The sequence below is a fragment of the Neopsephotus bourkii genome, unplaced genomic scaffold, assembly GCF_033783945.1.
Source record: "Neopsephotus bourkii isolate Nb327-2 ecotype Australia unplaced genomic scaffold, CSIRO-AGI_Nbou_v1 NB_951, whole genome shotgun sequence".
Lineage (NCBI taxonomy): Eukaryota > Metazoa > Chordata > Aves > Psittaciformes > Psittacidae > Neopsephotus > Neopsephotus bourkii.
Window position 1 is genome coordinate 385517 of NW_026901445.1, and position 23526 is coordinate 409042.

General features: G+C 39.4%; 1 protein-coding gene across 1 annotated transcript in view; it reads left to right on the forward strand.

Moving 5' to 3' along the window:
• Nucleotides 1–514: 514 nt before the first annotated feature.
• Nucleotides 515–23526, forward strand: part of USP54 (ubiquitin specific peptidase 54) — a 62520-nt gene continuing 39508 nt past the window's right edge. The window contains exons 1-5 of the mRNA XM_061358645.1: nucleotides 515–766; nucleotides 842–931; nucleotides 7051–7905; nucleotides 10119–10211; nucleotides 20289–20423. Of these exons, the coding sequence (XP_061214629.1) occupies nucleotides 7759–7905; nucleotides 10119–10211; nucleotides 20289–20423 (375 nt within the window). The 5' untranslated portion in view covers nucleotides 515–766; nucleotides 842–931; nucleotides 7051–7758. The remainder of the gene's footprint in view (nucleotides 767–841; nucleotides 932–7050; nucleotides 7906–10118; nucleotides 10212–20288; nucleotides 20424–23526) is intronic.

Sequence of the window (23526 nt, forward strand, 5' to 3'; positions counted from 1 at the left end):
GCAGCTGTGAAGGGAAGATCTGAAGGGAGTGAAGATTGTTTTGAAATGTTTTGAATTTACTTCAGGCTGGGCAGCCTTTCTTAATTTTATATATGTTCCATCTCTCTTCAGCTGTCAGAGAAAAGTTGTTGAGATAACGGATCCTTTGGGCTGTGTAACAGAAAAGGAGAGAAGCTGCTTCTGAAGGATTTCAGAAGTAGGACAAAAAACTGCAGGCTTGCCTGCCTCTATTCCCTGTAACCACAGCAAATGCATGTGCTGAAAGTACTGTGGTGCATGAGATCAGTGGTTATTAATACCATGTTTTTGATAAAAAAGTTTTAGCTGGGGAGTAAAATGTGTTTTGGCAATAAGCCTCACACAAAGTAAATAACGTGGCCTTTGCGTTTCTAGCTCTGACCTCATCCCTCTCATTGTTTGTCTGAACAGAAGCCCTTTATAACTCAATTAGTCCACATTGTGCTTGTATAAATTGCAGAGATGCTTTCTTCCAGAAACTTCTGGATCATCTTGAGGATAAGTTATTTTCAATCAGAAAATACTATAATGCTGGGTTTAGGTACTTAGAGCTGTGTATTTGGCCTTTTAATTTATTTTTACTGTAATATGCCTTTGGATGGTTGTAATATGTTAGAAGTCTGTACTGAATGGGTTTTAATAGCCTTTCTGGTTATTTGAGAGCCAACTGTATACTTGGAGTCCTACTAACTGCTTTATTAAAGATTAGACATGGCTATCCTTCTGTCTCAGTTGGTCTATGGGATAAGTGACAGAAATCTTTGTGGTCATAATTTTGCACAGAAGATGGGTTTTTGTCAGCTGATGTCCTCCTTTCATGAAGGGTTGCAGAAATGAGTGCTAAGACTTTGTAATCCTGGAGAAGCACTTGTAGGCAGTTGGGAAGAAGCACAGAGGTTCCTCTTGAGCTCGAGTAAATAGAAATTTCCAGTCCTTCACCACCACTGAAACTTCTGCAGTTCAAAGCCGTTGGGTTTCGGCTGCTTTATTACTGTGAGAGATGCTCTTTAAATAGATTTGGCTGACTGTCAGGCTTAAAATCAAATGATTCAGATTAGGTAAGTGTTCGATGTAAGATTTCATTACACTGTTTTAAGAGACAGTACCCTATAGTTTTATAAAACCCACAAGTGTTTTGGATGAAGAAGTTGGAGTACTGCTTGCTGTAAAGAAGATCTTCATGCAGTATAAAGCTATACTTGACTCCATCAGCTCTGCAGTTTCATTTCAGGGTGTTTCTCTAAAACATGGTCTCTCCATGCTCTTTGTTGGCCTGAGCAGTTAACAGGAGCAGAGAGTGGGTTGCTTTTGTTTTTCATGCGTTATTTGTTGATTTGAAAAGTTGGTGTAAGATTCTTTCTTCATAAAGAGCTTGTTCAGTTTTCCCCCCCAAATCACGGTAGAAGTAGTAAGCTGTCTAGTACTTCAGGAATGCCACTGTTGGCCCTTCTGGGAGTTGTATTCCAAAGAGGTAGTTTTGCTTATCAGTATCCTACCTACAGTTTCTTCTAGTGGTTGGTAGGCTGTACAGATACACTGGTAGTATCTGAAATGACAGAAGTTTTAGTCAAGGATGAGTATTATCCCAGTTTGCTCATTGTTCTGTCTAATCCCTTTGTTTCTGGTTTCTGTTATCTTGAGGTGGTCTCTCTGAAATGGCCTTCATTGTGTCTTCTGGAAAATCTGTGGTGTTTGTCATAGACTTGCTGTACCCTTACTCTCTAAGTGGATTTGGGGAAACACTTGTTTTTAATTTCCACACCAAAATCATTTAATTGTCTTTACTAGGAACTTTTACTTTTGGATAATTACTTTTGCATCAGGTAAGTGGAAGCATTTCCCCGGTGTCTGAAAGACCGCTTAGAATAACCCTATACAAGCACTTGAGTATATTTTCAAAGATGATTCTGGGAATCATCTGTCAGCTATGGTCTCTGATACTCACAGCTTTGTTGTAATGTTACAACACTTCACAGATTAGGAATTGTGCAGTAGCAGAATGAAAACTAAGGAAGACAAGTAGGAGTCTGTTGAGCGCATCATTGGCACTGTCAGGTGCTGTCAGTTCCTGGTTCCAGCCAGTAGGTACAAGTAGGAGAGCCAGGTAATTAAGCTGTTCCTCTAAAAGGAAGACTTAAGAATGGGTGTAAGCTTGACAGCAGGTTTCCCCCGGTTGCCCTTTTCTTTCAGCATGTCAATCAAGACTGAGAAAATGCATGCAGAAAGCAGAAAGTTAATGTGTGTTCCCATTTGCACTTTCAAAAAGTTCTTTCTTAGATAGAGATGAATGGAAATAATTGTACTTTCTTGTAGTTACATTGTATCATCTCGGTACACAAAGAAGTCTGTCTTGTGTTTTTGGCTAGCCAAGACTCTCAAAAAGAGGAGACATCTTCAAGAGGAAGTCATTCCTCCTTTGGTTCTGTCAGGTATGCTTACATTTAAGATTACTGCCCCATTGACACTTTTCTTCAGCCAGCCACATGGTTATTTGGTAATGGGAACATTTCTGTCACTTTATTTTATTTCATCACCTTCAAGATTGAATTTAGACTGACTTGCGAAGCTGGCTATTCTTTGGGTTGTCCAAACTGTAAACAAGGCTCGTAATATTGATACCTCTGCAATTAAATATAATTTAATCTATGCAGAAATTAGCAACTACTTTCATCATTCAGCTACATGGAGAAAGTATGTTCTCAAGCCTCTAGCTGTGAAAATTTTTTTCCATCTAGCTGAGAACAGTCGGGATCAGTCGAGGGGATCATTGCTGTGCTTCCTCATCAAAAGAGCCACTCAGCTGGGTGTCATCTGTTTGAGAACTTTCACTAGAATCTATTGCCTTGGACAATTCTTTTCTTTCTTCTTTGTTTAAAATCCATTTCTCATGTGTTCACGCTTTCTGAGGTGGTAAGACATGTGAAAGGGCAATTAGCCCTCAAGACCATTAATCTACTCCCTACTAACAGAAGAGGTTGTAGGATGTTGAGAGTGTGTGGGGGTCTGTTATCTAAACCCGCACACATTCACACGTTGAAGCATTTACTTGGTTCTGTGTTTTGAAAGTTTCTTCAGGAAGAAAAAAGTAATGGACCTCTGCTCTTATTTAACAGTGTGTGATACATACTTAATTGGTGGTTTCAGTCATAATTAGTGCTAAATGGAGACATCTCCTGTTCTAGATGGGTTGTTTTAATTCAGATGTGTGCCTGGAATGATTCAACAAGCAGTAGCTCTAAAATGTTCAGAGAGTAATGAGACTGCAGTAAGAGAGTAATGTTATGACTTTTCTTATTATTATTTTTTTCCCTTAAAATGAACAGTGATAGTGGGACCTCAGCAGAAAAAAAAAAGGAAGCAACTTGGGATATTTTGTTTCCATTGGATTGATTTAGCAAATGAATATGAGAATGCTGTGCTTTTCTGTCCCAAAGACAAAGTGGGATTTCTTCAGGCTGGAAGTATGTGCTTGAACCATGATCAGCTTTGCTCTGGGGTTGCATTGCTGGAGACAGATAGCAATGGTGCCCCATGCCCTTCTCTTGTCTGTTGAGCCTGACTCTGCAGCTGGGAGCCCTCCTTCCTGAAAAAAGCTGTTGACAGACAGCATGAATTCAAGGGAAGATCTAGAATGCTGGATTTAATACGTTTTTTTAGTTTTTTTTTTTTTTAAATACAGTTTTATTATAAAATTTGTGTAACATTATTACAAATTTGTGCAGCTTTTCAGGGATATAGTTAGCTTTTTTAATCCTGCTGGCTAGATTAATTTAGTGCCTTAGTCCAGTGAATAGAGTTCTTAATACGATAAACAGAATTCAAGTACCTTAAAAGTATATAGGCTTTCTGCCTCAGTTCGTTGTTTTTCTAAGGTAATGCTTTGAATAATGAACTAAGGGCATCCTTTGTGCTTTTGCATCTGGCACTCCTCCCATCGTGGTCATATTTCTGTATTAGTAACATTTCCAGGTATGAGAACCCTCTCTCTTTCCTATAAAAACAGTTTTTTCAAGTCTGGTAATATCTTTTACTTCGGACTCAGTCTTTGGGAATCATGCCAAGATGCCACTGGGACATACATAGTAGCTACAGCTTTTGAATCTGTCATCTGAGGTGGTTTTTTGTTGGTTTAGTTTTGTTTCTTCCCCTCCCCCCCCCTTTTTGTTTGTTTTGCGTGTGTTTTGTTGCTTTTTGTTGGGTTTGTTTTGGGTTTTTTTTGTTTTTAATAAGAGACTAAGGTGGAGCTGCAGTTGTCACTTAACATTAAAATGCTACAGAAGGCTGGGAAACGCCATTGGCAATTCAATTGTAGGGGGTTTCCTCGTACTATTAAAAAGCTGTTGGCTTGTGTTTTTAATAGGGCAGCAGTCTTTCTGAAAAACTTCTTTAATTGGAAAGAATACATGAAAATCTTTTCTCACTTAACTGTGATTTTGTGGAGCTTGTGACATATATCATCAAAGTGTTACCGTGATTTTATTTCAGAAGGTAAATTTTGGTTTTTTCTTTAGTTCTGTGTCTGGGACCACTTACAAGCTAACAGAGTATCTGGGAGAAGTACTGTGTTTGGAGAACACCTACATCTGCTGATAGGCTTGCAGAGCAATAGGCTTCACTTTCCCTTGCAGGTCACTGCTGTTTTCTTACCAGTGGTATGGTGGGTGCTTGAAGTACAGGATGGTTAGCTTTTTTCCTACTGGTGGTTCGTCAGTGATGATGGATAAAACCCAGGATGTTTTAATAATGATGGTTGTTTGTTACTGTAATTCTTTTTTCCTGCTTGCTGTTTGTTACCGTGTTACGATATTTTATATCATAAAATATGATAGAGCAGAAGCTAAGTGAGTCCATAAATAATTCATCTGAATAATGTCTTCCATAGATTTAAGATTAATTAGTATTCTATTTTATGGTTATTATATAACATTGATAAATTTTTAGAGATTAGCAGAGTGTGAAGCTGCCATGGATCTCCAGAGATGTGGCTTTGTCATAGGTGAGCGGTTACCAGCTTAAGTGTTTTCTGCTTGTTCTTAGCTCTGCAAAAGCTGTATAGCCAAATGAGCAAACTGAATTTGAGTTCATGAGTGATCATAGCAAATACGTGGTAAGAAGTCAGTTTTGCTAAACCTGTGCAAATGCAGTGCAGGTAGTAAGTGTGCATGGTTACTGCAAGAGTCCTAGCCAGCTTGCAGTAATCTTGCTGCAGTGACAGCTGAACCACAAAGCCTCTATCTGATTTTGGTTCCACAGCAATAAAAATAAATAGAAAAAGAAAAGTATTTGCTTTATTATAACTGAGACAGCTTGGCTCAAAAAGTACTTAAAAGTTTTATAGCTCAATTTGAGAGCAGAATCTTGCTATGAACTTGAAGTCCACTGAACAGGTGTTTCTTATAGCTGTGCATTTTGGGTATGTTTTGGGTTTGTATTGACTATCTTTTCGTAGGTACTATGAAGAAGAGATGATGGAGTGCTTGGCTCAGGGGTTTTTGTGAGGTAGCACAGAGCCTGCTTGCCTCAGTTCATTCACACAGCATCCTGCTCCATCTCTGCAGCACAGACTTAGCCGCTGCACCTATTGCAAGTGGCGTTGGTGTACAGAGATCCTTAAATTGTTGCTTGAAACTGAATTATCTCACACGGTATGGTTGGTTCATGGTTCATTAAGGGATTGAGCAAAGAAAGGGGGCTGAGACTGAAATAGCTTTTAAATGAATCCTGTATACGTCCAGTGCTCAGGAATGTTGTGCGACAGGCGTGGTAATGGTTTGTGTCTCCAGGCTTGCAAGCACCTCTGAAAATTTTGTATGGCACACTGGCAACCAAAAAGAATATTAATCTGTATATAGATATTTGCCTGCCTTAAAGCAACACTGAGGCTTCATTAATATTTGTAGAATGAGTTTAATAGAAACACAAACAAAATAATAATAGAAGGGAAGGGGTAAGGCTGTTGTATCACATTTGCAGATGTTGAGGAAGTTCCTTCTGAGTTCTGACAGGTGTATTTATAATTATGTGGATGGCAGAAAAAGCGTGCCTTTACAGACACCTAGAATATCTTTATAAGGAATTATGCTCTTAGTTAATCTTTGTACAAACTCTGTTTATTTTATAGTGACTTCATGCTGAAATTACTACTACAGTATGTGTGAAAGTCATCTTGCTCATACCAGCCTTAATAGGTACATTCAGTTATGTGTGTCAAAAATGGGATAATCGTAAATGTCATTGAGAATGTCCCTGGAAAATATTAAGCAATTGTGTGTAAAGTAAATACAGATAGGCTATGCTTGTGAGAACTTTGAAAAATGGTTTGCCGTGAAGCTTGTAGTTCCTGTTTCTAGGAATTTCTTAGATCAATTTTTTTTTTTTTTTGTATTTCCTGTGAGATAAGGGAAAAAGTGAACTTGTCATGGGAAGAACACTTTCCATGGAATAGTTCTGGCTTCTTCAGAGCACCAGTGTCTTTTGGAAGACATTGTATAAAGATTAAGTAACATTTTATAGAGAAACAGTTTCTAATTAAGAAAATTCAGAGACTTTTTTTCTGGAGAGAGCTGTGGGCTGCTGAGTTCAAGGTGAGCCTTTGCCTTTGTCAGTTTGGCCTTCCAGGTTCAGTGCAAAATCTCAGTTCCTGAGTGGACAATGTACTAGTGTTTATTCACAGAATCACAAGTCCTTATACTGCTGTTTGAGTGACTAGAAGATCTGATTAGACTGTCAAGGATACATATGAAAACTGCTATAGATACACATGAATACTCTGGTTTATTTTTATTAATCCGACTTCCTTCTTAACCCTTTCAGCATACTCCAGCCCTCTTTCTTTTGCATACTTTTCTCACAATTCTCTGTTCTTTTGCATGTTACTTTATTTTTTGGGTGGAGGAAGGTTTATATTTTTTGCTTTGTCTCAGAAGATTCAGTGTATTGTGGGAGGTGAGGCAACACTGGTCTTGGCAGAACACCACGAAGCCCAAAGAGTAATTAAATGACGTAAGCCTTTGATTATTTTTCTCTTTCAAGCTTTCTGGCACGGCTGGGCATTCCAATTGCAAAAGGAGGATCAGGAGAAGAAACTTCTAAAGATTGCACACAGAATAAAAACAACTGTATTGGAGACTTTTTGCTGCTTAATGCTCTTTGCTCTAAAGTCCTGGAGTTGCGTCTTTTTCCCCTGTGAGGATGATGTCTCTTTCATCACCCAAGATAGATGTAACTGAAAGGGAGTTGCCAAGCTTTTATTTTGGTTTTGGTTTCTCTGCTCCCTTGCTAATTGGATTTTTCCCATCTTCTGCAGGAGGATTATAAAAGGATTAGAGAAGCTGGGAGTTTTGGGGTGTGGGAGGTAGCTATTGTTTTTTTCCGTGATTCTGGGACCAACTTGATTTGCCATTTGTTCCCTGAAGTCACTGCCTGTTTGGAAAAGGGAGAAGCAGCATAACAGAACTTGCATGACCATGGATTCCTCGCATTTGCAAACTTTATATGTGGCTGCTTGTAAAAGAGGTTTTTGCATACATAGGCATCAAATGAAGAATAGCATCCCGGGCTGGATTTAAAAGAAGCAAACCGCTTGTGTCCTGATAAAGGATAAGTTCTGTTTAAACTATAATTTAAAGAAGATTGGATGTTGTTCTTGTTTTGAATTTCACTGAAAGAAAGGAAGGGCCTGATCCAAGTCAAATACTCTGCCAGTCTAAACCTACATATTCTACAGCTGAAACTGGAAGAATGTCTTGGAAAAGAAATTACTTTTCTGTGGGTCGGGGGAATGTACAGGGCATGTTTACTCCACGAAATACAACCTCAATAGCACCCAGTAAAGGTCTCAGCAATGAACCAGGACAGAACAGCTGCTTTCTGAACAGCGCACTACAGGTAAGAATACAGAATAAAAAAAATGTTTGTTTCTTTATCCTCTGTTATTGCAATATTTTATTAGGCTTGACTGTTCAACAGATAGAGCCAGGCTTGACATAATCATTTGTGGGTTTAGATAGAATAAAGGTATATGTGGAAGTGCAGACTAGTTGAGCTATAGAGCAGCCTTTTTTAAGTTTCAGGTTTTCCTGCTGAAATTGACAGCATTTGAATAGTCATCACTTACTGTATTTTAGTCTTGTTTGTGTAAACTTGGAAAATGTCAACCAAAGTGGAAAGTATATGTAGAAAAATTATTCTAAAATAACAGAACATTGCATAGCTTGCAGTATGTCTGTTCTTTAAAAGAGGATTTATAGTAAGAGAAGTGCTAAGTGAAGTTTCCAATTACGTACTCTATTGCTTTTGTTAAGTTGTAGGGTGTAATCACTAGCTGCCTCCTAATACTGAGTTACTGAACTTTGGTCAGAACTGAGCAGAACCTAACAGCTGCATGCCATACATGAAGATGAAAGTATATGACCTGACCTTTACTTTTCTACATAAACCATTTCCTTCTAAAGCTTAAGAGAGACAGGATACCAAAAATACTTACTGTTAAAGCTGAATTTTTTTTTAAAAAAAGGAAGATGGTAATAATTTCACTATATATATATATATATACACTTCTGTTGTTTTTATTTTTTAGCATTCAGCATTAGCCTGAAAGGCTCTTTACTGCTTGTTGCTCCTTACTCTTAAAAATTTGTGTAAACTTTGAGGATAAACTCCAAAGCCAATTATATGAAAAAATTGGACTTGTTCCTAAATCTGTTATTTTTTTTGTCCTTTCGTGAAGTCTGCAGTAGTTCTTCAGGAATGTTGTGTGTAATTAGATGGTTCCAAGGCTTATGTTGCCTCCCAGGCCCTTAAGTGTAGGGAAAGTTTGAGCATAAACATAGCCATGGCAATTCTGACATTTTGGGAAACGTTACCGATTAAAATACTCAATAAATGTGTTTTTAAATATAATTTTAGCTAATGTTTGTGTGCTGTAGTTTAATTAACAAATTAGTCCAGCTGGAAATACTTCTTGAAACCAGCACAACTTTTTTCAGGGCAGCTGATTTTTTTTTCTAGCCAGTTGCTCTGGACAAGCTCATTAGAAAGAAGAAGTTTGGTTCCTCTCTTTGTGCTAACAGAGCATTTGCCCAGTCAGATGCCAGCCTGGACCTTGCTACTCCGGAACATGGCAGGACGTGATTTAGGTCATGGCTTCTTTCAGTGAAAGCTTCTGCTTCCTGAAAGGCTGGTGGCTCTGAGGCTTACAAGAAGGTCCAGTTATTGCTGGTCGAAGCTGAAATGGCCAGCACCAACCACATGTATATACAAAGAGCTGACTGTGAAAAATCTCAGAGATCAGTATTGTTGCTGTTTTACAGATAAGAATTTAGATAATTGGCCAAGATTTGGCACTGTTACAGCAAGCGTTGCTTCTTGCTATTGCTAGCAGAGCATAGAGAAGCCTGCTTGCTTTTATATGCTGTGACCATATACCTGGTGTTACTACCACGCTTGTCCTGAGAGAAGAGTAAAACTGCCCTCACAATTAGGATTAAAAACCTGCCAGTGATCAGGGCATGTAAATATACTTCCTGATGATAATATTGGGCATAACAGCTTGTTAATGTATGTACTGCTGGTGCTCCATTTTCCCATTATTTGGCCTTCCTGCTCAGAATGAGGAGGCTGCCTAGGAGATGGAACAACAAACAGGTTTTGGTCCCAGCAGTCGGTGGGGTATTCGTGGCAGCTCTGCCCAGCCTCATGGTGTGGCTGCACAATGTGGTGTCAGCAAGGGGGAGCAGTCAGGGTAAGTGCTGTTAAGGATGGGACTAGCAACAAGTGAGTTGGTTTGGTGTTTGGTTTTTTTTGTTGTTGTTGTTTATTGTTTGTTTGTTTGTTTTGTTTTGTTTTGTTTTTATCTGAAAGCACATGGCAAGAAATTCAGAGGGCTGTCCTACTGTACATTAATGTGAGTGAATGCTACAGCTGAGGAACAAAGGTGAAAATGTCAACTAGCAGTTAGATAAAAGGCATTCCATTTTAAAAGTGATCTTCACTGGAATTAGGCTACTTCTGTGATCATTTAGCAGGTGCAGTTTTAACTGGAGCTTTGTGCAGTATTTTATATATTCATAAAATTGGCTGTGACCCTTTTTGTATTTCAGGTTCTTTGGCACCTGGACATTTTTCGGCGCAGTTTCCGGCAAATCACTACGCACAAATGTATGGGAGATTCTTGCATCTTCTGTGCTCTTAAGGTAAAGTTGGAAATAAATTCAAAAGAGTTTAAAAAGAAGTTAACAAGTATTTCTGATGTTTGATTTATATGTTTAGTCAAACTTCCATCTGGAAATTTATGAGAACAAAAGTACATATGATCAATACTCACCCAAGACACCCACAGTACTCTTTTTATATTATGTTCAAGCTAGTAAACTGTGAAAATACTCCAGCTAAAGTTCTCAGGTACAAGGACTCTTATTAGTGCAGGGCAGATTGTCAGCTTCCATGTTGTTCAGAAGATCAGTTCAGCCACTAAAACACCAGTTTGCTTAGTTTTTAATTATTTATCATTTTGTTTATAGTGTATACAGTTAATTTGCTTTTCAGAAATTACTTTTTCTTCAGAGCTACTTTAGCTGTAAGACTTCCTGTTCAAAACTGCTGATTACATAAGACTGAAGGGTATTTTCTACTTGTAAATGTTGATGTCTACATTAAATTGCTGGGCTCTTTGTGTTCTTTGTTCTAAAAAACATCAGTTCTGTTTGTACATGCAGATACAGACTGTCAGAGAAGCTGCCTGGACAGTAAAATGCGGATGCTGCCTCTGATTCAGAATACTGTTACAGACTTGAGTAAACTGGGCAATCCTACATCTCCATTTCTCTCTATCCATTAATTTTTAGCACTTCTAGTTTTTTGTGCTTTCCTTTCTAAGTTTTGCTAATTCAAACCCACGGCTCCCTCTAACCCTGTAAAAGAGAAAGGATGTGATGAAAATACCAGTTTTAATCTTCCTGAGCAATAATTTTCCTTTCTGAAATAGGTACTAAGACATTTTCTTTGATCATAAATAGGTTGTAATATCCAACTAAATATATAAATCCACTGTGGGAGAATGTGTCATGAGTTCCATGTGCAGTAATGAAAAGGACAGACAGCATGTCTTATAAATATGGCAAAATATAGAATGCATGGTTTAAATTAAGATCATATGAAGTTCACAGGCAGTATTTATAGATAACAGCTGTGTTGCTACTGTTAAATTACTTTACAGGTGCTCTGGGAGACACAGTCTTGAAATTCGTTATCTGGTGAGTTTTTGGACTGTTGTTGAGGGGTTTCCCCTTGCAAAGAAGAGCAAAGAGGAGACTATTAAGGCATTGAAAAAGAAAGTAACTTCCTTCTGAAATGGAATTTGTCTCAAGATGTATCTCTTGAAATGATGAGACAAGATAATATTTACAGCATTATCATCAGAAGAGGATATAATAAGGGGTTAGAAGCAAGGTAGCACATCAAAAAGAGAAATACAGCTATCCAGACAAAGAAAAGATGGAGTATTAAATGTATCCCCTCCTTTATTAGGGAAGTGGCAGGACTTAGTCATCATCTGGTTTGAGTTCATTAAGTTCAGTGGGATAAATAATTTGAGTTAATTCTTGAATCATTCCCTCGAGTGTTGCCAAGTGATTGTTGTCATTCTTTAGTAGCTGAGATGGGGACAGTAAGAAAAAGATTTAGGAAATTACCATGAATGTAAGCTTTTGTTCTCTTGGGGTTTAACCTAACTGCATGGTATGGCAAAGAAATACCAGGAAATCAAACGGGTATTTGAATGAAATTTGAATGAAAATAGACTGGACTTTCAAGCAGAGTTGTTTTTTAATATAAATATAATAGCTAAAAGTCTTTTTCTGAATGGAAAAGGGAGTTGGGGGAGATGTTATAGGAAAAACAGAGGATGAACCTTTGTGGAACAGATGTTGAAAGATGAATTCTGGACAAACATGCATCTGGATTAGCAATACCAGTATGAGAGGGATGCCAGGATCTCTGGAATATATGTATTAAAAACATGCATTTGGGCAAAGAATGTTTAGTTTTGTTAATAAAGTCCTTGCTTTTGATGTCTTGCTGAAGTGTGCAGTATGCTATTATAAACTTGGAAGTGACAGGTAGAGTGGCAGAATTCACAAATTGTATGCCTGCAGCCATATGCTTATTTTTTAAATTAGGCAGCCTTCAAAAAAATTGCTGCTCTCTCTCCTTGCGCCCAGATGTCTGCAAAGGTTTATTTGGTTTTGTTTCCTATCTGAAGTTCTTACAGTGCCATGCTTAGCCAGAAGGTGTTACAACCCTTAGTTTCCAACAAAGTTACAGCATTGCACCCAAGTCTCTAGTGCTTTTGCACATTTTAGAAAGCTTGCATCTGGTTGTGTGTAGAATCCCTGTAGCTCCCAAAACTCAATATACAATGAAAAATTGAAGAAATACATAAACAAGTAAGTAATTATCTGGACAATATGGGTAATTACCAGTACTTGACAAAGTAGGTAAATGAATTCCAATTGGCTTTGATCAAAACCAAAATGTTATTTTTTTGTCTATCTACATTCTGTTCTTCATGGGAAATTTCAGTGTGTTCTACCTAAGCCTATTCCAGAACCTTCAGAAAGTTTACAGACATCTACTGTAAAACTGTACAAGAGAATAAAATACATAGAAACCTATTTGAGAACTTACAGAACTATTTTACTTCGAATTCCCTTATGTTCATAAAACAACTCACAATTTTACGTTTTTCTCTGGGGATACCATGACAAGTTTCTACCTTTATTAACTTGTGTAAAATATGGATGTGTATACATTTAAAAAAAAATCACCATTTTTAGATTGCTAACAAGTGAAATGAAATTATGAAGGTGAGTAATAAATGGCATCACTTAACTGTAAGTGAAATTGGGGATGCAAACCTCTCCTCACCTTTTCAGCCCCCCTTCAGAATCCCCAAAACCAGAAACCTGAGTCGTGTGCAAGCAGGACAATCTGTAAGGTAGGGATACTAAATGATAGAAGTATGCACAAGGGGTAACCCCAAACCGTGGAGAAGGCTACATTCATCTTCAACTCCTTGAGCAGGTAGCAGATGGGGCTGGAAAGGTTGTTCTAGGTATTTACTTGTTCTCTGCTGCCCTCTGGATCTCTGTTCTCAAACTGCTCTTCGTCCTCCCATCCTCTCACACCCCCCCCCCCCCCCGCCGTAAAAGCTGTCTGTCTGACACATACTGTGTGTAAACTTTTATAAGGCAAATGGGATAATGTGCTTAATACGCATCTAATATTGGAAGCTTCACCGAGAGCATGTTTCATGTTCCAGTGCAGCAGGATCATCTCTTCCGTTCTCTGCTCATCTCTTCCCCTGCCCCAGCCCTCCTATCTGCTCTGGAAGCCTTTAACTGTTGTCCTGCCAGGGTAATGCCAGCTTAGCCTCCAGGTCTTTGACATCCTCTTTCTCTTGAATCTTGCCTTAGGCTTTGCTAAAATGAGGGAGAAGATATGGCTGGATCCAGTGGGAACACAAGAATTTGGAGCTCTATACCATGCGAAAGTCTCCCATTAGGGTCTGGGGAGAGGTAATTAGCCTTGCATGCTGTCAGGTGGATCTGCCAGAAATACCTGTCCAGGCCAAGCAAGATAGAGGCAGGACATGTTTACTCTTCTCCAAAGCATGCTGGCATGTTCAGATTCCAGCTTGGCCAGGGAAAGGGGCAGTACATGGGGGAGGAAGAGTCTACTTTGTATGTCCCCCCTGTCCCTCCGACCCCTCCAGGTTCCCTTCACAGGATACCTGCTACCTGCTGAGTTTTGCTGAGAGGGTTCACACTCCTTCCTGACTTTGAATAACTTTGAACCATTGCTCTAACGGTGACATTCTTTTCCTGTTGACTTTAGAGGGAGATAGTCTTCACTAAGCTAAATTTAGCCTTTAAATAACACCAAAGAAGTTGTATGTTTTCCACACTTCCTTGGCTTGCTGTGACTGTTTCTAGGGATTCTGATGTCATGCAGAATATTTACTGTAAGTGCTTAGCTAGCTCTATAAATACTGGTTGTAATTTTAAATTACTTTTTCTAAAATGAGGGATCACAGGACAGTGATGTCATACCTGATATCAGATCACATTTTATTTTTGTACCACATTGAAGACATCCATTGCATGAATGCTTGAAGTGATTTTAAAACTTTCTGTGCTACCTGGCTATGTTTATATGGCTATAAAATGAGTCTTGAAATCATTCCAGACATACGCTCGTTAGTTATTCTGAAGGGACCTTGCACCAACAACTATAAAAAGACAAGGGAGAGCTGCAGACTGTGCTGGAATCCCAAACACTGTTTCTCAAGATGTGGAATTACTTAAGTGGGGTTTTTTTGAGTGCACAAGCTGTCTTTACCACTATGTGGTTTGCCTGCCATAATACTGGTACAGATTTTTGATTTATTATTAATGTTGAAATCGACTGTGTTCTGTTTTGGTTTTCCTTTCTCTACAGCCTGACTTTGCTTTGGTGTTTGTTTATAACAGCTAGAAGAGGGCAGGAAGGGGGAAATCCGTCTACTGTACTGAGCATGCCACAGAGAGTTTGTTCTCCTTCCAGGCATTGTACTGGGAGCTCCATAGTGCCAGGATATAGGACAGAGTGGTTTTTGTAGTTCGCAAAGAAGAATGCTCTATTGATTGATAAATTCCAGTAGGGCTGGTCTTTTCTGTGATTTGTAATGTGCAACAAAAACAGGAAGAATGTGAATTTTCTGTATAGGAACAATGCTGTCTAAGGTGAAAACTGAGAACAATAGAGTGCTTTAAAGAAGTGAAATTACTATAGTTCTGATTGGCTACTTGATGGAAATGGAGGGATTTGTTATGAAAAGTTCATTATATGGCTGAGACAGCAATAGTTCAGTTGGTTGCAAAGATTTCATTCTCTTGTACTTTTTTTTTTTTCCAAATCAGGATAGCATTGCAGGGTAAAGCAGTAGTAAAAATATGTAAAGTAGTTACTTGTATTGTACAAGTACAGTTCCCTGATTTAATAACCTGGTAACAGAAGCTTCCAAATAACAATTGCTTTATTTGATCTTGATCAAACAGTTATTCAGGTCACCTAGTTGATGTGGACACTCATTTGGATTTCTTCTACTGCAACCCTCCTAAACAAAACTCATGGAAAGTATATTTTAATTTGATTTTAGTGGTAGCCAGGGAGCCTGACTTTAGTGTATAATGTCCCCAGTATGGACTGTATTGTTCAGAGCACAGTGTGAGTAAAAATGGGAGAGACTGTAAAAGAAAGGAATAAGTGGAAATCTAGGTTGATTGATCAGACTTGGAGGTTTGGAAGGAGACCCAAAACCAGATAGAACTAGAATTTTATTGTACCCTTGAAAGAGAATGTAGTGTGAGGAAGAAATGGGAGCCAGTTAAAATACTGTAGGTGGAGGCTGATGGATGGGAGAAAAGTGATTTTAGCAGCCAGAATTTTTATTGAAACAGGTTGTTGTAGTAAGAGGCTGCATGAGAAGAGTGTGATGTTCTGGATGAGAGATTAGATACTGTGGACCAGAAAAATGTGCCACTAATGGAATGGAGTATGAAGGGCATGCAAGATAAAGTTTTAAAACAAAAAACCACACACAAACCCCAACCACAAACAAACAAAAAAGAAAAAAATATGCAACCCTTAAATAAGCAAAGAAAAAACAGAAACAGTTGAGTAACACAAGAATAATACTGACATGTTGAGCAGTGAGAGAAAGCTGAGGATTGGCCATGTTAGTATTTGTAGCTTTTGCTAAAAGCAAAAGCTGTTGATATAGGGAATACTAAAGCATTTGGGTAGAACATGTTTCGTTCTTTGAAACAAATACCACACTTGCTGCAGTAATATCCCCATCCAGAAGAAAGTTCTGCATAAAGCTGGAAGAGAAAAATCAGTTCTCAGTAAGCTGACATGGACATAACTCTAATTCACAGTGCATGAATGGCAATCTGATTCAGTAGGTGTTGCTTCAGCTATCAATTTATTCTTATGTCAACCTGCTTCCACATGCTTGATTAAAAAGTCATATGTGCATGTGTATCAAGTCTGGGGTTTGTTTCATCAGTGTGGTTAGATACACATTGCAGATGTCAGTTTACCCTGAATAAATGGAATACTTCTTTCCTAGGGAGAAAATTATTTCAGCTTCCAAATCTTTAAAATTTAAAAGAATTCTAAACTGTCAATCGCATGAATTACCAGATTTATTATCTGTATTCTCTAACCAAGTGAAGAACAACTTATTTTATGATAAGGCATGTGAATTTTAGCATTCTGAAATAGAAAGCCAGGTTTTAACTTGTGTGGTAAAGGTTCCTTGTCTCAAACCTTAGGTGATTTTCTTTTGAAGTTTTAGGAATTTTATGTTGATCCCCACATTTCTGAAACTGGAGGAGACTGTAGTGATAGGACAGGGAGTAGTGGGTTTAAACATTAAGAGGGGAATGTTCAGTTTAGGTATAAGGAAGAAGTTCTTACTGTGAGGGTGGTGAGACACTGGAACAGGTTGCCCAAAGAAGTGAATCCTCCATCTCTGGGAGTGTTCAAGACCAGGTTGGATGCAGCCCTGGGTGACATGGTCTAGTGTGAAGTGTCCCTGCCCATGCCAGGGGATTGGAACTAGATCTTGAGGTCCTTTCTAACCCTAACCATTCTATGATTATTTTGGTATACCACTGACTCTACAAGCCTTTGTTCCACTGATGTATGTCAGAAGCCCAGATCTGCAATAGAAAAAACATGAGGCTTCCAGTTACAAAAGCAGCAAAAAGCCTTCTGAACTGTAATGAGCCAAGTGAGGCCCTACAGTAGATTGCCTGTGATGGTTAAGGGATTTCCAGATTTGGATGCCTTGGGTAAAAGATCAACTGTAGTTGATTTTTGAGTTAGTACTTGGAGAAGGACTGGATGCAACCAGATGGACTTTGGCAGTTTATTCTTCCGAAAGTTCTGGGGCTTTGTGGTTTGGTTTGTTCCTTCTTCACCACCACCACACCCCCCATGCCCCCCCCCCAAGATCCTTGATTTTAGTTGCTGAAAACTGGTAAAATATGAGAGACTTCCATTGTTCTTGAAGCGTTTAGCAATGTGTTTTCATATTGTTGCTGCCATTAGGGATACACTCATTTGTGTTGGAATGTAGGCATTGAGGGAGGTCATTAGTGTGGTAAATACACTAATGGGGTTTTCACTATTTTCAAATTCAAGTGAAGAAGGTTTTGAAAGAGAACAAAGTTTGAGTGTTTTGTATAGAAAGTTCTCATGAAGTTCTACAAGCACTTGCAGGAAGGGTGTCATGAAAACTCCTGGGGCAGAATCAGCAGTGCTTTTCTGGTCTGCACCCAGCTGGCTTTCAGATCTGTGTATGGAACAGATATGTTAGTTTAAGTGTATCACTCAAGGGCAAGACCTGAAATTAAGGAAAGAGATCTGACTTAGATAACTTAGCAATGAAAATGCAGGAAAAGCCACACCTGTCCATCTGAGGCTGAGACACAAGAAAGGCCTGTTCTGAAGGTGAGCAAAGAACCTGCCTTGAAAAATAAGGAAAAGGGAAAACGCCCTCTCTCCCCGCCCCCCCAAAATAAACCCGAGCCGCCAAACCTGCACCCCCAAAACCCTGACCAAAACCAAACAAAAAACAGAGCCCTTTTGTTCAAACTACTTCTGACTCCATTTGAGGTATTTCTTGTATTTCCTGCAAGCACTGTCTTCAAGCATGCTTTAAACTGCACTGTGCAATGACATGAAAAGATTTGAACTTTATTAGACTAAAATGCAGAATTACTCACTGGTTTTAAGACTTCTAATTGTGAAGGCTATGTAAGTATTTTGCAATGTCAAAAAAAAAAAAAAAAAGGATCTTGTGAGAAACAGCTGCTCTTGATCCTCAAGATCACTTTTTCCTTACTGGATCTGTTTATGTTAACTAGTAGGTATGCTACAGTTAAAGCATACCAGTATACTATTTCTTTAAAGATGGAAATATAAAATAATTGTGGTTTGCTTGCTTGCTTGTTTTTCCTTTTACTTAGTTTGGAGGCTGCATTGTTTCTCTCCCCACACACCCCAAAAGTGCAGAGCCATTTCAGAGCTCTCGTTGAAGCAACCTGTGCCTGTCCATCAGTTTCCTGCAGTGAGACTGTGGGCCAGTTGCTAGGCGAGTGTCGCATTTTCCAGATCTATGAAGTGAGATTGATGATAACCACATTTCTAAAGCATAGTCATGAATATTTTCAAGTGCTTTTAAATTGTTTAATATAAAGTGCTGAAGCAGGATGAAATTATGTTTCACTGGGATTGGGGTTGGTTTGGGGTTTTTTTGTTTGTTTTGATTTAGTTTGGTTTTTTTGGGGGGGAGGTGTTTGGGTTTTGAGGTCCACTGAAATGAGAAAATTTCGCAATGAAACATGGAACTTGCTCAGTTAACAGTGACAGAAATGGAGATGAAGGTTCTTAAGCACAGCGACATTGTCATTCTTTCCATTTTTTATGTATGCATATATATAAAGGAACTGAGGAAAGGTAGGCATTGTCATTCATAAGGTGTGAGATGTACTGCCTTACAGCCTTCTCTGCATTACCACTTTCCTTGTCGTTATTTGATACTCTGATAAAGGCAATATTAGAAGAGCTTTCGGCTTCAGCACAGTGGGCCCTCACACATGAATGAGCACCATAAAGGGCTATCAAAATAAAAACAGCAGTAAAGAGAAATGGGCATTTTACATCTATATTAGATAACATGTCAATACTATAAACTGCAATTCCTGCAGCCAGAAATGGCAGGGGTTCGGAGGTTGGGTTGCTGGCTATGCAATAACAGCTGTGTTCTGCACCCTTTCAGCTTTCTCTGAGTAGCCAAGGTTGCAGTTTGGTTAACCATCTCCCAGTTTGCTGTCTCATTTCCTGATAAGAAACAAGAAAGAATAGTTAAAGGAGAGAAAGATTCATGTGATTTATTTCCAGTTAATACAGATCCTAAGTATGCTGGGAAGAGGCTTTCTGTAGTCAAGGGAGGAAGTGATGCATGAATCAACATTGCTATGGATTCTCAGTATAGGGTTGAAAGAAAACCAAATAGGCAAAACAGTTTGAGGCTGGCTTTCTCCTTGTTTGACTAAGTTTAGAAGGCAGAAAAGCTAAGTGATACCAAATCGATCTTTTTTCTCTTGCAGTTAGAATGGAGCTTTTCTGCAACCTTTAGGGAAATTGTGAAAAAGGTTTGATAGAAAAGGACAAGCAGAATTTTGAGATTGACAGTGATGAAGATGGTGTCTTGTCAAATGAAATGAAGTAGAGCAGAGGGGTGTTGGAGACAGAGTGGTTTTGTATGAAAATAAGGGCTAGAAGTTTTTACTTAAACTGGGGATTTTGCATACAGGATGATGTTCCTGTTTTAGTGGAGAGCACAGTGCAAATTAAATAACTGTTCAGAAGATCTTTTGGATGTCACATGCACAAGTATATGCACATAGACACAGACACAAAATAAAAGTGGGTTTTTAATCAGTTGGGAATATGTACCAAACTTTCATGCATATAATCCGCACTTCAGACGTAATGTGCCTTTATAGAGGTACTCCTCCTTGCAAATGATTACCCACATGACCTGTAAGTTAGTTATGAAAATGCAGGTTTATGGCAGCAGATGAGCAACTGGCCATATATAGGAACTGTTACTTGTGTCATGCCTTTTCCCTCCTGCGTGCTGACTCAAAAATCATCTGATTCTTACCAGCTTGGACTTACTGGAAGGTAAATTCCTTAAACAGTGAAAGCAGCAGGTTGTGGCTGTTTGATAGCTAAGACATTTGAAAAGAGTTGCTTGAAAGAGGAAAGAAGGCAGCTTATCTAAGAAAAAAGCTACTGAGGTGGGAATGAAAAAGTGAACTGAAGAAATAGGAATAAAAAGTGAGAAAATGTTGGTGTCTGTTGTGTCTGCTTTGGGAATCAAAGTTGGAGGAAGATCCAAGGGGGATTATTAACACTGAGGGAAATTTACCCCTAAGCTGTGGACCTTCCCTTGGGTATGTGAAAGGAAGGAATACACAAAGGTGCATGTAATTTCAAAGGAGGAACTAATTCTGTGGTAGTCCCTGTATCATACAAAATATCTGTGTGTTGCTTGATCAAAGTGAGTTAAATGTTTGCTGTTTTGTTTTCAGATAACTTGAGTCATGTTTTCAAAATACAGTAACTTACCTGTATTTTTGTTTTACCCCTAGAGTATCTTCAACCAGTTCCAGTGTAGCAGTGAGAAAGTACTGCCTTCTGATGCCCTGCGCACTGCTCTTGCAAAGACATTTCAAGATGAGCAACGCTTCCAGCTGGGCATCATGGATGATGCTGCTGAATGTTTTGTGAGTATAACTGAAAGATGGTTTGACAGGTGTAGATGTGAACCCCCACTACATACTTTTTTTTTTTCTTTTTTTTTTTTTTTTTTAGTTCCTTCATTCCTCCCCAAATTCTAACAGACCTTAACAGAGAGATCCTGAATCTTCAAGTAATCCAGTGGGGAACCACTATTCAGCTTGAGAGTCATTAGTAATGATTTTGAAACAGAAACATCAGTGTTACCCATTTTTACAGTTACTTTTGCATATCTACTGCTTGCATGCTTAAGTGCATCTTGGATAGGAATTGTAAAAGCAACTGCACTGCAAGAATATTTCAGGATTCTAGTTTTAAGGATCACCTCAAAAGGGTGAAAGGACATTTTGCCAGTTATTGTGAAACCATGTTTTGACAAACTCTAAGGGAAAGTAAAAGTAAATAATCAAACACAACCCAAAACAGTTGTTCATGTTTGTAAGCTGAGGTAAGCAACAGTAAAATGGGTCATGTCCAATTTTTCTCTTGCTGTATTCGTAAACCATCTGACAATTTGTCTTAGGCTAGTTGTCTCATCAGTGTGGTTGACAGATGGTTTTTAACACTAGTCTTACATCGCTAGGTTTGCCCACCTGTTTTCTTTATATACTGAAACTCTTTCCTGGCATCATGTTAAGCTTTTATGCTCACCCACATTTCATCCTTTTCCCTTTTCAGTTTCCTAAGCTGATTAAACTTAATTAGCATGTATTTTTGTCTTGCTTACCTATTGGCTGCTCCCCTTTTTGGAAGGGGTGGCCCAAGTGTATTTGTATCTTAACTTGTTTATTAGGAAAGATGTTACTTCTTAACCAGAGTACTGGATTTACTATTGCAAGGTAGAACTTCTCTCACCTAAAGCACCTATCAGAGTGGAGTCATTTCTGTATATTAAATCTTTCATTTCTGATACCTAGCTAATTTGAAGCTTGCACTTAAGAGATCAAAGAAATTAGGTAAATGCACATAGCTGTTGTAGTTCTTCTCTTAAACTCAGTGTACTGACATTGGCCTTTGATAACTCAACATGCCCTTTGTTTCTAGAATACTAATATAACAAAACATCATACTTTAATGAGCTTGCTTAAAATGGAAGTACATCATGCCAAGAAAGCCTCAAACTGAAAAAAATTGCATCAGCCTACACAGGAGCCCCTGAGCACAGTTATGCCAAATCGTTGTATGCAGTACAGCACTTGAATGAAGTTCTGTATGTTGTACAACATGGGAACTTCTGACTTAGTTTCTTTCTTGAGAAAGCTATATAGCCTATTTCATATTGCTGTGGAAGTCCTCACAAACAGGTTTGTTAGGTTAACTGTACTGGCAGAAGGACAGTTAAAATGGGTACAAATTCCTTTATGAGGTTAAGCTTTAAGGTAGAAATAATAGAATAACAGCATAGTTAGGGTTGGAAAGGACCTTAAGACTAGTTCCAACCCCCTGCTATGCAGGGACACCTCACACTAAACCATGTTACCCAAGTCTCCATCCAGCCTGGCCTTTAACACCACCAGGGATGGAGCATTCACAGCTTTCCTGGGCAACCTGTTCCAGTGCCTCACCACCCTAACAGGAAAGAGTTTCTTCCTTATATCCAATCTAAGCTTCCCCTGCTTAAGTTTTAACCCATTACCCCTTGTCCTATCACTACAGTCCCTAATGAAGAGTCCATCCCCAGCATCCCTATATGCCCCCTTCAGATACTGGAAGGCTTCTATGAGGTCTCCACGCAGCCTTCTCTTCTCCAGGCTGAACAGCCCCAAATTTCTCAGCCTGTCTTCGTATGGGAGGTGCTTCAGTCCCCTGATCATTCTCATGGCCCTCCTCTGGACTTGTTCCAACAGATCCATGTCCTTTTTATGTTGAGGACACCAGAACTGCACACAATACTGCAAGTGAGGTCTCACGAGAGCAGAGTAGAGGGGCAGGATCACCTCCTTCGACCTGCTGGTCACACTCCTTTTGATGCAGCCCAGGACACAGTTGGCTTTCTAGGCTGTGAGCACACACTGCTGGCTCATGTTCATTTTCTCATCAACCAGCACCCCCAAGTCCTTCTCCACAGGGCTGCTCTGAATCTCTTCTCTGCCCAGCCTGTAGCTGTGTCTGGGATTTCTCCAACCCAGGTGTAGGACCTTGCACTTGGCATATTTAAACTTCATGAGGTTGGCATCAGCCCACTTTACAAGCATGTCAAGGTCCCTCTGGATGGCATTCCTTCCCTCCAGCATATCAACCGAACCACACAGCTTGGTGTCATCGGCAAACTTGCTGAGGGCACACTCAGTCCTGTCCATGTCAGCAATGAAGATGTTGAACAAGACCGATCCCAACACTGATCCCTGAGGGACACCACTCGTTACTGGTCTCCAGCTGGACATTGAGCCATTGACTACAACTCTTTGTGTGCAGCCATCATGTTCTTTATCCACTGAGTGGTCCACCTATCAAATTGATTTGTCTCCAATTTAGAGACAAGGGTGTCGTGTGGGACAGTGTTGAATGCTTTGCACAAGTCCAGATGGATGACATCAACTGCTCTACCCCTGTCCATGAGTTCCGTAGCCCCATCATAGAAGGCCACCAAATTGGTTAGGCAGGATTTCCCCTTAGTGAAGCCATATGGGCTGTCACCAAGCACCTTGTTGTTTTTCATGTGCCTTAGCATGCCTTCCAGGAGAATCTGCTCCAAGATTTTGCCAGGCACAGAGGTGAGACTGACTGGTCTGTAATTCCCTGGGTCATCCATTTTCCCCTTTGTCCTGGTTTAACCCCAGCCAGACAGCTTGTTCACCCACTCCCCCCCTTCTTTCCCTCCCCCTATTCACGGAGGGACGAAGAGGAGAATCGAAAAGAATGCAACTCCCGTGGGTTGAGATAAGAACAGTTTTGTAACTAAGATATAACACAAATCACTACTGCTACCACCAATAATAATAATGATAAACGAAATAACAAGGGAAGAGAACAGAACACCTCACCACCTGCCGACCTGCCGACCGATAACTCACTCCCAGCCCAATCAAGCACCAGTCGATATCTCCTCCAACCCTGCAGTCTCGTAGCCCTTCTCGGTAACTCTCCCAG